Consider the following 15,121-nt stretch of genomic DNA (forward strand, 5'->3'; position numbering starts at 1 on the left):
TTACGGCGCGTATAAAATATGCCGTGTATACGGGCTCTTAGTCTGTGAAATTCTCTATCTGCTGATTTAATCCTCTACAAATATAAGTGGGGTGTTGTAAGGTCATTGTGAATTATCACTTTTTAGACTACCATCATAATATTAAAATAAGACAAGTAGTGTTACTCCATACAAACGTAACATCGCGTCTTTGTATGTGTGCAATGTTACCACAATACCACTAAGCTTTTTGTAACAAGACGTTGGAAGACGCCTCGATGCTCTGGTTTTCACTACGCCCAAGTAAAAAGATTAAAGAAACTCAACTAAGTGCAAATCAAGAGTAATAAATGCAAGTATACGTGTGCAATAGATGGCGTGGAATATAGTAAAATCGAAATTGGGCGTGTATTTTGTTGTAAAGTAATATTTTTTCATGTGTTTGTACTTTGGTCATTCTTTATTTTATAGTTTTTAATGTTCTTTGCTTATAAAGTATTTTAAAAATAATCATCTTGTGTTAAACACATAAATTTTATTTAATCTTCATATATTATCTAGGACTTAAAATAAACAATTATTCTTTATCTCAAGCACTGTTGTCCGGTGAGAGCCTGGAGATTAGGCGCATAAGTTTATACCTAGTATGGACCTTACAAAGGTATTTCAGTTATAATTTCGCTACGTAAGTTGATCATTAATTATTACTTTAGTGGAAAACTTTTGTAAGGAGGCAACATAAATTATTATTGCTATCATTCATAATATGTGTAAATATACGTGTAGAATAGGTTTCGTGGGGTATTGGGCGCGTATTGTGTTGTAATTTGTTCTCATATTTTTGTACTAGGGATATTAATGTTATTAGTAAATTATTGGGCTTTGATTTTATTTTTAATAATGATCTTGACCAGTACCTAACCTGGAAGCAAAGACCCTAGTCTACGATGGACCGAGCTCGCCTAGAAGATGCCTATTCAGTCGCACCTTAAAGCTACCATGGGGCCTTTAAAGGGTCCGAAATGTTGGTATGTTTTAGAACAAGCATACACAATTTCCAAAATATTGCGATACTTTCAAATTTAGTAGTATAATAGCGTTTAAGCGTTTACGCTGTTGTAGTAATCACGAAATACTACCTCAGCCCGAATTCAATTTTACCCCGTACTAATACGGTTCATTTTGCTTAGATCGAGCGGTAGGGACACTGGTTTTATTTCAGATTTTTTTTTAAACGAAACTAAAGTCATTTGAAAAATGTATATCGTATACTATACATGTTCTATTTAGTTCAGTTGATATAGAAAAAAAAATTGGTATATGTAAAGTACCTATTGTATACAGCTGTTTTCTTGTAAAATTTCGAGGTAAATTTGTGTTTTTTTTCTATCATGAAATTTATTAGGAATCGGGTTCTCACACCATATACTAATTTAATTGGTGTGTATCCTTAATTTTACCATATATTTTTTTTCCAAAGTGATAATTCAACACTTTTAATGTTATGCGGAATCAACCAAAGCCATTTGAGGTTGAATCCACTCTTAAGAAGTCGATACGTTAACTAAATATTGCAAAATTGAGTCGTAATTAATTAGACTTTACATCATACCTATAGCCGACTTATAAAGACTAGATTTGGGGCATTTCTCCAAAGCCTTCTGTGTCCGTACACTAAACTCCGCTTATTTATCAAAACAAAAATCTACAAAAAATAGAGTGTATAGTATAGGTCGAAAGCCAACTGGAGAGCACAAAGTCTTCGCAATAAACTTTTCGGACTTAAAGAAAATCCGAAATGCCTAAAACCTGACAACAGTGGCGTGTCCCGAATGCAGAATCCAACACAAAGTGTCATTTTTCTAAAAATTGAAACCGTATATCAATGTTAGACTTTAGTTCACGTATAATAAATTAGATGATAGTACTTATAATCCGAATTTCACAGTAAACTGGACCATATTTTTATCACAATACCAAGATTGCTGTGTGTCCCATGCTTATGCGGAAATTCGGTGGTCGTTACTAATCACGCTACTTAACACAAGTGAAGCGTTTTAGAAGCTTCGCAATGCGTTCGTATTATTCGTTCATCACGCCTCTTGCTGGAGAGAACTGCCGGTTTTAGGACTTTTTGCGTGTAAATATCTAATTCGGTGGATTTGGTCTAGGTCGATTTTTTAATTCGGTGTATACGATATCGCAGTAATCTCAGTACAGAGTACTAAAAAAACCGACCTCAAAAGTACGTGGAAGTACATATAATTACCAAGTTTAATTGAAATCGGTTACCGGAAAGTGCGCAAACCCGGGTTCATCCACTAGTTCGCCACTATACGAGACTTGACACAGGAGGTAATAAAAATAGGTAAAAATATAAATTGCTCCTTAGTATATAATTTAGGCGCTACTTCTAAAAATGAATCTTCATGCGTGAACAGCCACCCTTAGAGGTGGATTATTTTCTTCAAAATTAAATGGGACCACTGTAGAGGTACCCTCTTTCCAACAAGAAAAGAATTATGAAAATCGGTTCACAAATGCCGGAGTTATCGCGTAACATACATACAAAAAAAAAAGCAGTCGAATTGAGAACGTCTTCCTTTTTTGAAGTCGGTTAAAAACTAAATTTTACAATATGTGTTGTAACAACTAGAATATAATAACAATTTATTGGTTGTACGAGTATTGTCGTTTACGAGTAATATCAAAAAAATATACATTTTCTGAATCCCGTGGCCTTGGTTGCGATGGATTTTACGCTGTCGAATTAAGAAAAGCTTCCACCAAAGTCGGAAACAACTACCATCAAAGCCATATTGTCTTTGAAAAGCAAGAATTTTATACGTTTTCATATAAATGTTTTATATTACTACTTGCTTCCCGGTGAAAATGAATAAGGAAAATGAAAACAGAAAAGAAAAACTATCAAGAAGATGAAGGAATGCTAGAAAAGCAAAGATAAAAAGCAATCCAATAATATATGAAAGGTTTAAAGAAAAAGATAGACAGGGTATGCGAAAAAAAGCGGAAGGAAAGATTTTGAAGTTGTATGACTTACCTCGTAATGTATAAAAAATAATGAGATGTATTAATCGCGCAAGTTCCAAAAACATAATTGCTTTTGTAGCTATAGATTGCATTCCAAATTTTTTTTAAAAGTGATACGAAAATACTGTGTGTGATTGAAAAAAGGAACAGCCAAACTGAAAACTGATTTTATTTAACAGTCACAAGGTCAAATTTGTTTGCGCTGTTCTGACGATTTATAAATAAATTTTAGTTTTTAAAGCTTGTTTTAATAGTTTAGTCATATTAGTAAATGTGTATGTAGATTATTGAATATATTACCTTTTCCATAATATTTTATACAAAAATGTGCCTTTTGTTAAATTATTCTGATTTCGGTGGTAGCTGAATTTGGTGGATCAAATATGTCATTAACTGTTAAGAATCTAGTTGCCCAATTAACGGAATCTTATGTAAGTTTGAGTTCTTTTTCCTTCCCGCTCAATGTTTTTTCTGATATTAAGAAAAAAAATTCGACCACCTAAGTGAGAGAACATAGCCCTTCTAGGAGAAATGCCCATAGACATCACAATCGAGTTAATAAATAATAGAAAACAACTATTTTACACTCCAAGGAAAATTAATTTTACAAAATCCTTCAATAATCGCCATGACTATGTATTCTAATTTTTTTACGCAGTGGAAACTTTTAAGGCTGACCTACTTAATAGCTTTAAAACAGAAGTGAAACGCGATTTTCGCTTTGCTTTTATAAATCTGAGTTAAGCGACGATGACAAATGTACAATTTTGTGAGGCAATAAAATAATATTTATATAATTCAGTGAATAATTTTAAAGGTCCTTAATACCATCAAAATACTCAAAACATGTCCATCTCACAGTACGCGCTTTGACTAGCCATCGGAAGCTACTGAGGAGTAGGAAGAGTTGCGTCGCCTGCAGCGATTCCTACGCGAGTTTGGTTTACCATTTGGGTACCATTTGAACCATTGGACCCACGACTAAAGTTTAATCCTTAAAGGGACTGTTGTTATGAGGTGATATTTTCGAAATAAAAAAAGCGTATTTGTCAAAAAAAGAATGATCAAACTTGCGAGAATAAAATTTGATAATGAACAGCTTTCACGTTGAATCTACATTGAACTCCCAATAGAATAATCAACTATTCATACAAATTTTACTATAAGGTGATTGTTGTTAATATTTTTTTTAACTAAATTAATTTTAGTAATAATTTTATTATATAACTTATTTTAGTAACCAATAACGTGTGACTTCCTCGTCAATTATAAAAAAAAAAGTTTAGTAAATCGCTACTATTTATCACTTAGACCAGGCAATCACAAAATATAGAGGCGACCCCTGTCTAACCATGGTTGATGGATAGTGAGGCCCCCGGTCTATCGACATACAATAATATAAACCTTAATTGCACCAACGGTATTTCAATATAACCGTCAAGGGATGTGCTGTGGTATTTTCCAAATGTCAGACTATGAATACCGTAGTAGATGTTATATTTATACGTTTGGTTGTAAAATTTTGATGATATTTCGGATAAGTAACAAATGATGCCTTCGTTATATGTACAGCTACTTGACTGGTGTTGTGGGAAACAGAAACTATACATAGTGCTTGTACGTACAGTCAACGGCACAGTCAACTTTATACATTAGAAGACTTAAGACTTAAGAGCATCCTTATTAAGTGGCAAAGATTTTTTAATAAGCCAAAGGCTATTGTTTCTGCCTACTCGTGATATTACAGACACATAAGACTTGTCAACTTATGTCTCATGGTGACGGGCAGTGGCAGTGCCCCTCAGACCGCTGTGATTTAAAGCCTTGAGTAGCACTGCAGGGTAACCTATCACAAAATCGAAATCTTTTTTTCCGAAATAACGTTTGTTCGAATTTTCATTAACCCGAAAACCGAATTATAACGAAACAGTTGTTCTATCAGGATATGTTGAATGTTTATCGCAAAGACGTTTGTATTAAGTTAGGTTTAAAACAAAAAACATTGTCCTCTCAAAATTACTTTCGAGGTTATGAAATTTCGACCAAACGGGAGTACCGATAGGTAACCGCACTGCAGCAGCTATGGGCAAGCGTGTCTCTCACCACCGGGCACACGACTTGTTTGTCACCGCAAGCTTTGGCTTTGATAGCAGTGGATCTCCTTGTAAAAGAATTCGTCCAGGGAACTTCTGTCTTTTTGCCTATTTTGGCCGCCAAGCAGTACCTAATGTAAGCATTACTGCGTTTCGGCTTTGAAAGGTAAGGGTGCTGGCGAAATTACAGTCACAAAGGATTTATCAACTTATGTCTCAGGGTGACGGGCTCAGTGGCAGATCTTTGCGATTTAAAGCTCTGAATAGCACTGCGACTGTTATGCACAGGCGTGTACCTTACCTTCAGGCGCTGACTTGTTCATCCCGTTACTTGATATTATAAAAAAAAACAATAAAAACAGGGGTTTTTTCAACTTATGTCTCAGAGTGTTAGCACTGTAGCAGTGCCCTTCAGATCTTTGTGATTTAAGCTCTGAGTGGCACTGCAACTGTTTTAACGTTTTTTTAATTTAAATTGAAGAATTTCCACACGAAACCAAATACCTATTGACGTAATTCAAAATTGGGGAATTGAGAGAGCACGAATTGAAACTTAAAAAAAAAATGTGTAATCTTTTTTTAGGTCTCAGAGACACTGCCACTGAAACACAAAAAATAAACAAATCCCATGTGTCTGTTCTTACTTCACAAACAAAAACTTCACAAAGGAAGGTAAGGACCTTTCAAAACGAAATGCGGTGCTCGCATTACTGCTTAACAGAAGAAATAGGTAACGTACTATTAAACGCACGACGTGTTTCCCGTCATTTAAAAAAAGAGGGCTTGTAAGTTGTTATTGGAAGATGAATGAGCTTTTTAAGACCTGACCTTGTTTTTGTAGCACGTCGTATACTACAGCAGCGTATGGAAGTCACCAGAACGTTCTTCTAAGGCTCGACACACTCGGCAGACCACCCAGTTCCACAGGATCCTACGCCACAATAGCAAGTCTTCATAAATTTCCTTTCGGTGAGTATTAAATAAAACATCTAATCTTAACTCCGTGGCTTAGTTAGTATAGCGTTTGACACGGTATGCTAGAAGACGTCGGTGCGAATCCGGCCAGATCGAAAGAATTGTTTCTGAATGTTCGATCTTTGTATTAATAATTATAACAAACTAGTGGAGTAATTTCACATAAAAATAATTGAATATCAATTCAATAAAAATTTAAATACAATGAATAGCGACATCTCCAGCCGGGAATGGTAGCTGTAAATGTATCTAACTGGGTAACTGGGTCGCCTTGAAAAGGTCCATGTGTGCACATGGACTATTTCAAGGCGAGAGTGAATAGGCATTATTTAGGTGTGCATGATCCATCGTCGTCCTCGTCATCACTTTCCATCAGGTGAGATGGCGGTCAAATGCACTCTTACATTTGAATGTAAAAAAAAACAATAAAATCATTCGTAAAACATAAGTATGTAGCGTAAATTGGAATGTTCTTTGGAGAAAAAAAAAACAAAAATTAGGTATAATTTACAACATTTGTGACAATTATTAAAACAAAGATCGAACACTCAAAAAAAATTCATTCGATCCGGCCGGATTCGAACCGGCGTCTTCTAGCATACCGTGTCAGACGATATACCAACTACGTCGAGACGTCGGTTCGAAGACAAGAGTCGATACTACCTCAGCTCGAATTTTTCTGAATTTTTCAATTTTTCTGAAATTAATACTGACTCGGTACTAATGCACGGGTTGAGTGGCGCGGACACTGCTAATTATTTCATAATTATTTTTTTTACAAACGATATTAAAGCCATATGAAAAATTTACAGCGTACAATATACGTGTCCTGTTTAGTTCAGTTGATATAAAAAAAATATTGGTACATGTAAAATACCTATTCAATACAGCAGTTTTCTGTAAACGCACACATAAGCGCTCTGGGTCACCACGGTCTTTCCTGCCAGCTGAGCGCCGACCGTATCTCCCGGCATGTAGCCCTCAACGACGTCACCCGCTGGGCCTTAGCCACAGTTAACGTACCCGCTATACTCGAGTCAAGCGGCATGTCGCGAACAGATGGCAAACGCCCGGACGAAATAACTCTCATCCCTTGGAACATGGGCCGGGCACTGGTGTAGGACGCCACATGTGCCCGCACACTTGCTTCTTCCCATTTCCAGCACACCAGCAAGAGGGCTGGCTCCGGAGCTGAGCTGGCGGAAAAAATAAAAAGCAATAAGTACCAGGATCTCGTGTCCGACTACCTATTTATAGCCTTTGGAGTCGAAACCCTTGGCCCGTGGAGTCCCAGTGCCCTTCATCTGTAGAAAATCTAAGGGCAGCTACGCTGTCCAACACATTAGCATAGCAATACACAGGGGGAACGCTGCCAGCATCTTGGGCACATTGCCGCGGGGACCCAATTTTATTCATATAATTTAAAAATCCTAGTTTTACTTTCTAGTATTTAAGCTTTTATTGTCTTTTTTATCTTACCTGTGTATCTTGTTTAAAAATTTATCTTAATTAAATACAAAAATGACGGGACTCAAAGAATCAACGCAAAAAAAATAAGACACCAATTATATTATCATTAGCTGCTGCTTTGGGCTGCTTCAACTTTACCCCTTCGAAAATATGAATAACTTACCTCCTCCTACTCGAGGCAGTGTCTTGTACTTTCAGACAAAAATTTTTACAATTTAATGTTAATTAATTAATGAGTACCAGAAGAATTTAATCGCTACTCGGAATATCCAGACCAGAAACAATTTAGAAAAGTTAATTTTCCAAATTGGTGCTACCGGGAATTGAACCCAGGACCTCATCATCAAGCGTCCACTGTATAAGCATTTGGACCACCGAATTGAGGTTTCTTTTAATTTGTGTGTTATTATTTTTATGTAATGTTCTTCCTGAAAATTTTGGTTTTTTTTTAACTGTCGTTTTTAATCGAATCTCCTATACTATCTAGGCTAATATACTAACTAGGCTATTACTTCATCGTAAAGTTTATTTCAAGTTATTATATATTTCTTTAGGAAGCAGAAGATCTCCGTCGCCGTATGCAACTACCCATATTGGTGAACATGTCTACGCCAAACCTGAATCCAGAGTTTCATACTACGCAGCTTCGAATCTCACCCAAGTTTCACAGGTACGAATTCATATTCTTAAAATAATCATTTTTGTGTGTATAATTGATAATAAGGTGGTTTGCATAACATGCCATCTGAGTCAGCTGTGATCATGGGATCTGTAGAGTCCGAAACGTTAGTAATTTCAAAAAAACCGAATCCGAAACAATAGTTTCGAAAATGAAAAATAATATACGAATGATTGGAATGTTCATTGTTACACATGAATAAAATGAATTGACAATAATGAATTGTAAGTATATCACACAAACTAGTCTGCAGCAGGCGGCTTTATTGCTATGTAGCAATTCCTTGCAGGTAAATTTAGAACGAAATTTTTTTAATTACTACCATATCACTAACACACATTATTAAATTACCATCACTATTCACATTACTATTACACTAAATCACATTACTATCACATTTTTATTACGTTATTAACATATTACAATAGCATTTCTATCACTTTAGTAGCAGCAGAGCTCCTTATGAAAGAGTTCGTCCAGTACCCCTCAATCTTTGTGATTTAAAGCTCTGAGTAGTACAGCATCTGTTACAGACAGGCGTGTCGCTTACCATCAGGCACATGACTTGTTAGTCCCGTCACTTAACTTTTATTAAAAAAATGCTATCACGTTATATTACTATGACATTGCTATCACATTACTATTGCATTAAAATCATATTTCTATCGACTACTACCTAATAGACAATGCATTCCTGATGTTTTAAATAATTCATTGCAGCAACGTGTTTCAAAATTAATAAGCTCGCAATATCCAGGCACGAGATAAATAACCTAAAAACCTCGTTTCAGTTGAACTAATCCCATACATAGTAGTTCTGGGTCGATGCCTCTAAAAACATTTGGCATCACCCACTGAGTTACACTAGATACACGTTCAACGAATTTGTTGTCTGAATAGGTAGATTTAGTTCACTACCGCCATTTGTAGCGTTTTTCTTTTGTATAAGTTATGAAATGAAGCGATTAAAAGACCCGAACGGGTTCGATTTCATATATATATTATATATATTGTTACTATAAATTATATATATGTACGTATTTAACGACCAATACGGCTTCAGACAGGGCAAGGGTACCAGAGAGGCAATCTTGGCATTGAGGCAGATAGTAGACAGAAGGTTGGATTTGAATTTAGAGACCTATTTAGCCTTTATTGATTTAGAAAAAGCTTTTGATAGGGTGAATTGGGGGATGATGATGGAAGTGCTGAGAAGGGCCGGGATTGACTACAGGGATAGAAGAATTGTTTTTGAGCTATGTAAAAAGCAAGAAACCATCATAGAAATAGAAGAAGAAAGTAGAAAAGCAAGAATCAAACAGGGAGTACGACAGGGTTGTTCACTTTCGCCACTAATTTTCAACATTTTTATCGCAAGCGCAATACGAAAGATTTTAGAAACATCTACAGAAGGAATAAAAGTTAATGGGGACAGAGTGGTTTTTATTAGATTTGCCGATGATATCGCTGTAGTTACGGAGAGCAGAGAATAGCTGGTAGCCCTTCTCAATAGAATGAATCAGATTTTTACGGAATTCCGTTTGACAATTAATAAAAGTAAGACCAAAATATTGGTTGTCTCAAAACAACCTATCAGAGTTAACCCTATTCGTATAAATGATACTCCAGTGGAGCAGGTTCCGCATTTCAAATACCTTGGTAGCATTATTACAGAGGACTCTAAATGTACCACAGACATAAAAACCAGAGTTGCAATGGCGAAGCAGGCATTCCATAATAAAAGAAACATTCTCACATCAGGAATACCGTTGGATCTGAAAAAAAGATTTGTGAAAGCCTATGTCTGGAGCACTGCACTCTATGGATGTGAGACCTGGACCATCACAAAGAGAGACAGAGAGCGATTGGAGGCATTTGAAATGTGGTGCTGGAGACGTATGGAGAGGATAAGCTGGACCGAGAGAGTGACTAATGAGGACGTTCTGGAGAGGATTGGGGAACGGAGAGGCCTGACGGAGACGATAGAGAATAGGAGGGGAAAAATGTTTGGACATTTGTTGCGCAACGACGAACTATTGACGGTTGTTGTTGAGGGAAAGATGGAAGGAAGCAGACAAAGAGGAAGACCGAGAATGGCATTCTGTGACCAAATAAAAAGAAAGGTTAATGTGAGCAGTTACAGGGAGGTCAAGGAGTTGGCTATGGACCGTGAGGAGTGGAGGAGGCTACACCGACAAGAGCATGGCTCTTAAATAAAATGAATGAATGTATTATTTATAATAACTAGTGACGGAACGAAAAGGCGTGCGCCTGATGGTAAGCTACACACCTGTCCTTAACAGTTGCAGTGCACTCAAAGCTTTAAATCGCAAAGATTTGAGGGGCACTGCCACTGCGCACGTCACCCTGAGACATAAGTTGACAAAGTCCTATGTGCCTGTAATTTTACCAGCACCTTTACTCTTTAAAACCGGAACGAAGTAATGCTGACATTACTGTTTGGCGGCAAAAATAAGTAAAGTGGCAGTACTTCCGGGATGAACTCTTTCACAAGGCGTTCTACTGCTACTAAAGTGATAGGAATGTTATAAGTAATATGTTAATAACGTAATAACAATGTGACAATAATGTGATTTATTGTAATAGCAATGTGATAGCAGTTTGATAGCACTGTCGTAGTAATGTGATAGAATCGCGTTAGCAATGTATTATTAATGTTTTAGTGATATTATAGTAATGTGATAGTTCTACTGCTTCTTGAAATATCCACCCTTCTCCAGTTTAAGGTATATTAAAGATTTTCGATCAACTGACGTTGCATCAAGAGATGTGTTATGCGTCAAGACTTACAATAATCGTTCTCTTGTAACTTGTGTCACATTCTCGCAGTCAGTCAGCGCCGCAAATAAATTAGCCCGCATTACGCGGTTTCCGCTGATCTTTGGCCAAGCAAGCCACGTTGAATCACATTGTAACATTTTAATGGCATTCTATGTTCTGTGGCTTGCTTTAATGACGTCATTCTGCGGTTTCACTTGGTATATGGTGACTATTTGTTATAGGTAGACGGACAATTCTAGTCATGTCCATTAGACACACAAGAGGGAACAACGTGAATGAAAATTTTGGTCTAATAAGTTGACGAAAATCTCACTTTTGTCAATGAAGTAAATGAATGGTAGGATTTATGGAAATATTTGTTTGTACTGAAAGATATTGATATTTATCAATCAGCCAATTAAAATACGCGATGGAATCAATCAGTGATTAAAGAAATTATTACTAGAAGTTATAGATGCAATCAATAAAACTGTTGCTACCATCATTGTACTAGATAAGCTCAGAACATGTCACATGACACAAGTTTTTTTTATCAACTCGAACAAGATTTGGTTGTAGCGGATCACATTGTTTTTTTCAGTGCGCCCTTTTTATGTAGTAAAAACTGTTCATTTTCGGTCTTTCTCACTCTGCCCCTCCAATATACCTTCAACCATATTTTGTATTATAGTCATTTCGTACACATCTACTATTTCTGTTAATCCAACCAACGAACATTATGCCATAGTATAATAAGTCAAGTAGTGTAACTCCAAACAAGCAGCCGTGCTGGCATAAGTGTGTGCACGCCACATCGTGTACGGAAGCACACGTTCGTATAATCTCGCGATGCACTCGAATTGTACAGCACGGGATCTCTCACGCGCCATTCATTATAAAATTGAAATGTTCGCTCGGTGTTTAAAATGTTTAAAATATTCTTCCATGCAACGATTTTTTTTTATAAATGTATGATTATTTATACGAACTTGTATTTTACTTCTATTTCACGATCATACTTCCAGAATCGAGTTACTAATACGCGACACTTTAACAATGTGACAACCCTACTCGGACAGCAACGTGTAGGCATACGCGCCGAACAGGTGGGAGTTACACTATTTGTTTTGTTAACCAATCCTTATACTAACCTTGCAATGGTGATCGTCACCTATAAACTTTTGCTAAGTAAGTTTCCAATGTGTTGCTAACCATGGGGCATAAGATTTTTTTAATCAGTCAAGTATTGATAGGCTTACTTGACTAAAGTCAATGTTTTTTCAGTGAGGCGTTTACTACACTAACAACTGTTGATGAGTACGTGGTTTCATTATAATTACAAACAACATTACCCCTCGCTTCTTTAAGAATATAATGCGAAGACGTTTTAAATTTCCCCTCCCCAGTGCAAATGAATCGTGCATAGAATGAGTTCTTTATCTCATTAGATATCCTGTTTCAGACGTGGTACCTACATCCCCTTCAGGTGATACAAACGTAATGCAATTAACGATCTTTGCGAGCTCAAAGTTATTGACGACGGACTTAGGGCGTTTCTAGATGTGATTTCATTGGAAAGACACTTACCTCGCAAATTATGTTTTAGTACCATTATATTCGTCAATGTTTTGTGAAAATACTCCACTAGTTTGTTATGCAAAAATCGTATAAATATAAAGAATTTTTTTCGTTCCTCGACGAGGCAACAGACGTAGGTTCGAGCACAGTCACAGTACAGTAATTCGATACGAATCATTTTGCTATTCACACTGTATCTTACAGGGATTACAGCTTTTTTTTTATTTGAAGGTTAATTTAATAATTGTTTAATCTCAGCTATGTTTCGTGAACATCGGTTCAGATGTTTAAAGAACTTTAGCTTTCGATTTTTGGAAAAGTTGAAACTTCCTAGATTTCCAACAAATAAAATTAGAGTTTCATAACTCTTATCGTATCTTAAAAAAAATACTTTATATCGCTCTCCTATAATTTTTTCCAAATGCACGTTAGACGTCTTGCCTATCCAGTGACGATATATTTCTAAAATACCGGTCAATAAAAAATATTTATATATTTCAAATTGATGGTATATTCGTACATAGTTGTAGGAGTTTTATTTCACAAAGGAAACATAAGAGATTATTCTCGTACACATTTTTTTCTTTCTTTATTAAATCAAATAGCTTTTATCGACTCAGTACAATAAAAATAACCCAACTATTACAATAGAATGTGACCACTTAAAAGATAAATCAAAGAAGGGTCTACAGCCGAGCGTAAGAGGGTAATTGAAGCAGTTACCTGATAACCGATAACTTTTAGGATAACATACTAATATTAAAAAAAGAGAAAAAAGTACAATCTAAAGAGCAGTGCTAGGCTTCGGCAATAGTTACTAAAAAATTATATAAAATAGATTTCGGCAAAAAATTCTAACTTAAAACAAATCCCGCCCTATAAAGGGACTGGCTCAAAAGTTCCTATTATAGTCACAGCATCGCCTCACTGGTTAAGAATGAGCACCTGCTGAACCAACCAGAGCGGTGATCGCAGCCTCTGTCTCTGAGTCAGCGACCCAACTCCTTAAATAAATTCCAAATTTGCCAACCCCCAGGGCTAAGCGCTGTTTCAATCGCTACCAGTACGTAGTTGTATATCGCGTCCAAGGCATAATATTTTGCGTGCTTTAATGTCACTTCTAGCACAATATTTCGATCACCATTATTGGGCTTCGCACGAAGCAGAGTTTTTAATTTGCAACCCCTTTTGTCTGTAAATTTCCCGCGCCGTTGGAGATCTTTAGGAAATATGAATTAGTGTTCTTTAGTAAGGGATCCTACCCTTAACTTAACGAGGACTTGAGATGGAAATAAGGTGTTTTTATCAAAGGATACAGCGAAATGAGGTTGATTGCGGAATTCTATTCGAGAATTTTCAACGTCTCTTCTTTTCTGAAGATGTTTTATAATTGTAGAAAACTCGTTACGTACTTATTCACCTTCTTTTTAAATAACGAATACTTTTTGTTTTTTGTTGAAAGTTTGTCATATACTTCGAGACTAGATATTTTGTACATTATTTATTACTCTATATATCTAATTATAACATTCCACAACTGACGCTCAAAGCAGTGAAATCAGGCTACAAATTACATTTTAGATCTATTCTCGGATTTCGAGGGAGTTATTACATAAATGTAAACATATAGAGAGATATTCTATTTACCCGAAGTCTACGTCAATAATTTTTGAAATAGTATAACATTTAAGAGCTCTACAAATACGCTCAGTAGCCCTAAAACCTAAAAATAAAACTTCTAACTTATTTTCTGTAATTTTTTGCAAATGTAAGTTAAGTCACTGATCCACCATAGCTGCGACATATCCGATGGCTTTCTCAAAAATATCTAATCCACGAGCAAGATGATTCAAAAACAACGCGCGCAAACAGACAGGTCGTATACCGGCGCCATGTTGTCACGTGATTATTTTAAATGGAAAGTTCGATGTCTTATTCACAATTACATTTACCACATTCTGAATACAGTCCACTGTCTTTATACAATAACATAGTATAGCAGAAAATTACGATTTCCAACTAAGCATACAGCACCAAGCAGAGCATGCGAAACAAAATATTTCGTCATTTTATAAAGTTGTGTAAAAAGAATACATACCTACGTAAAAATCTGTTACTTAGTTTGGAATAGGGTTCGAATAATTTTCTTGATAAATATAACCTGATAACTTGATATTTGTAAAATTAATTGGAAAAACAAAATGCTATTGCTAGCAATGTTGAGCTATATGTTTCTATCAGAGACTTATCCCAACGTATCAAATGTCAATCGATAAAAAGTCGCGAACTAAATCCATTTCCTGAAGATTTGTTCTTCCCGATTATTTAATTTTCTCACTGTATCATTTTTAGTCAAAAATCAAGGCGACAGAACTATGAATCAGTATAGGTAATTATCAGCTATCGAATAATATCAGAAATCTATCATAATAAGTTATCATAAATAAATTTATGAATTAATAATGTAACAAGTTATCATAAATAAATAAATAAATAAAATATTACAGAAAATAAA

At 35.7% G+C, this 15,121-nt stretch overlaps 1 protein-coding gene across 1 annotated transcript in view; it reads left to right on the top strand.

Moving 5' to 3' along the window:
• The window catches only part of LOC113230152 (tyrosine-protein kinase Dnt), a 122,692-nt gene that overhangs the window by 94,524 nt on the left and 13,047 nt on the right, over window positions 1-15,121 (top strand). The window contains exons 6-7 of the mRNA XM_026463942.1: window positions 5,965-6,092; window positions 8,123-8,238. Coding sequence (XP_026319727.1) covers window positions 5,965-6,092; window positions 8,123-8,238 — 244 coding nt within the window. The remainder of the gene's footprint in view (window positions 1-5,964; window positions 6,093-8,122; window positions 8,239-15,121) is intronic.

Source organism: Hyposmocoma kahamanoa, unplaced genomic scaffold (assembly GCF_003589595.1).
Source record: "Hyposmocoma kahamanoa isolate Upper Pololo Valley unplaced genomic scaffold, ASM358959v1 63, whole genome shotgun sequence".
NCBI lineage: Eukaryota > Metazoa > Arthropoda > Insecta > Lepidoptera > Cosmopterigidae > Hyposmocoma > Hyposmocoma kahamanoa.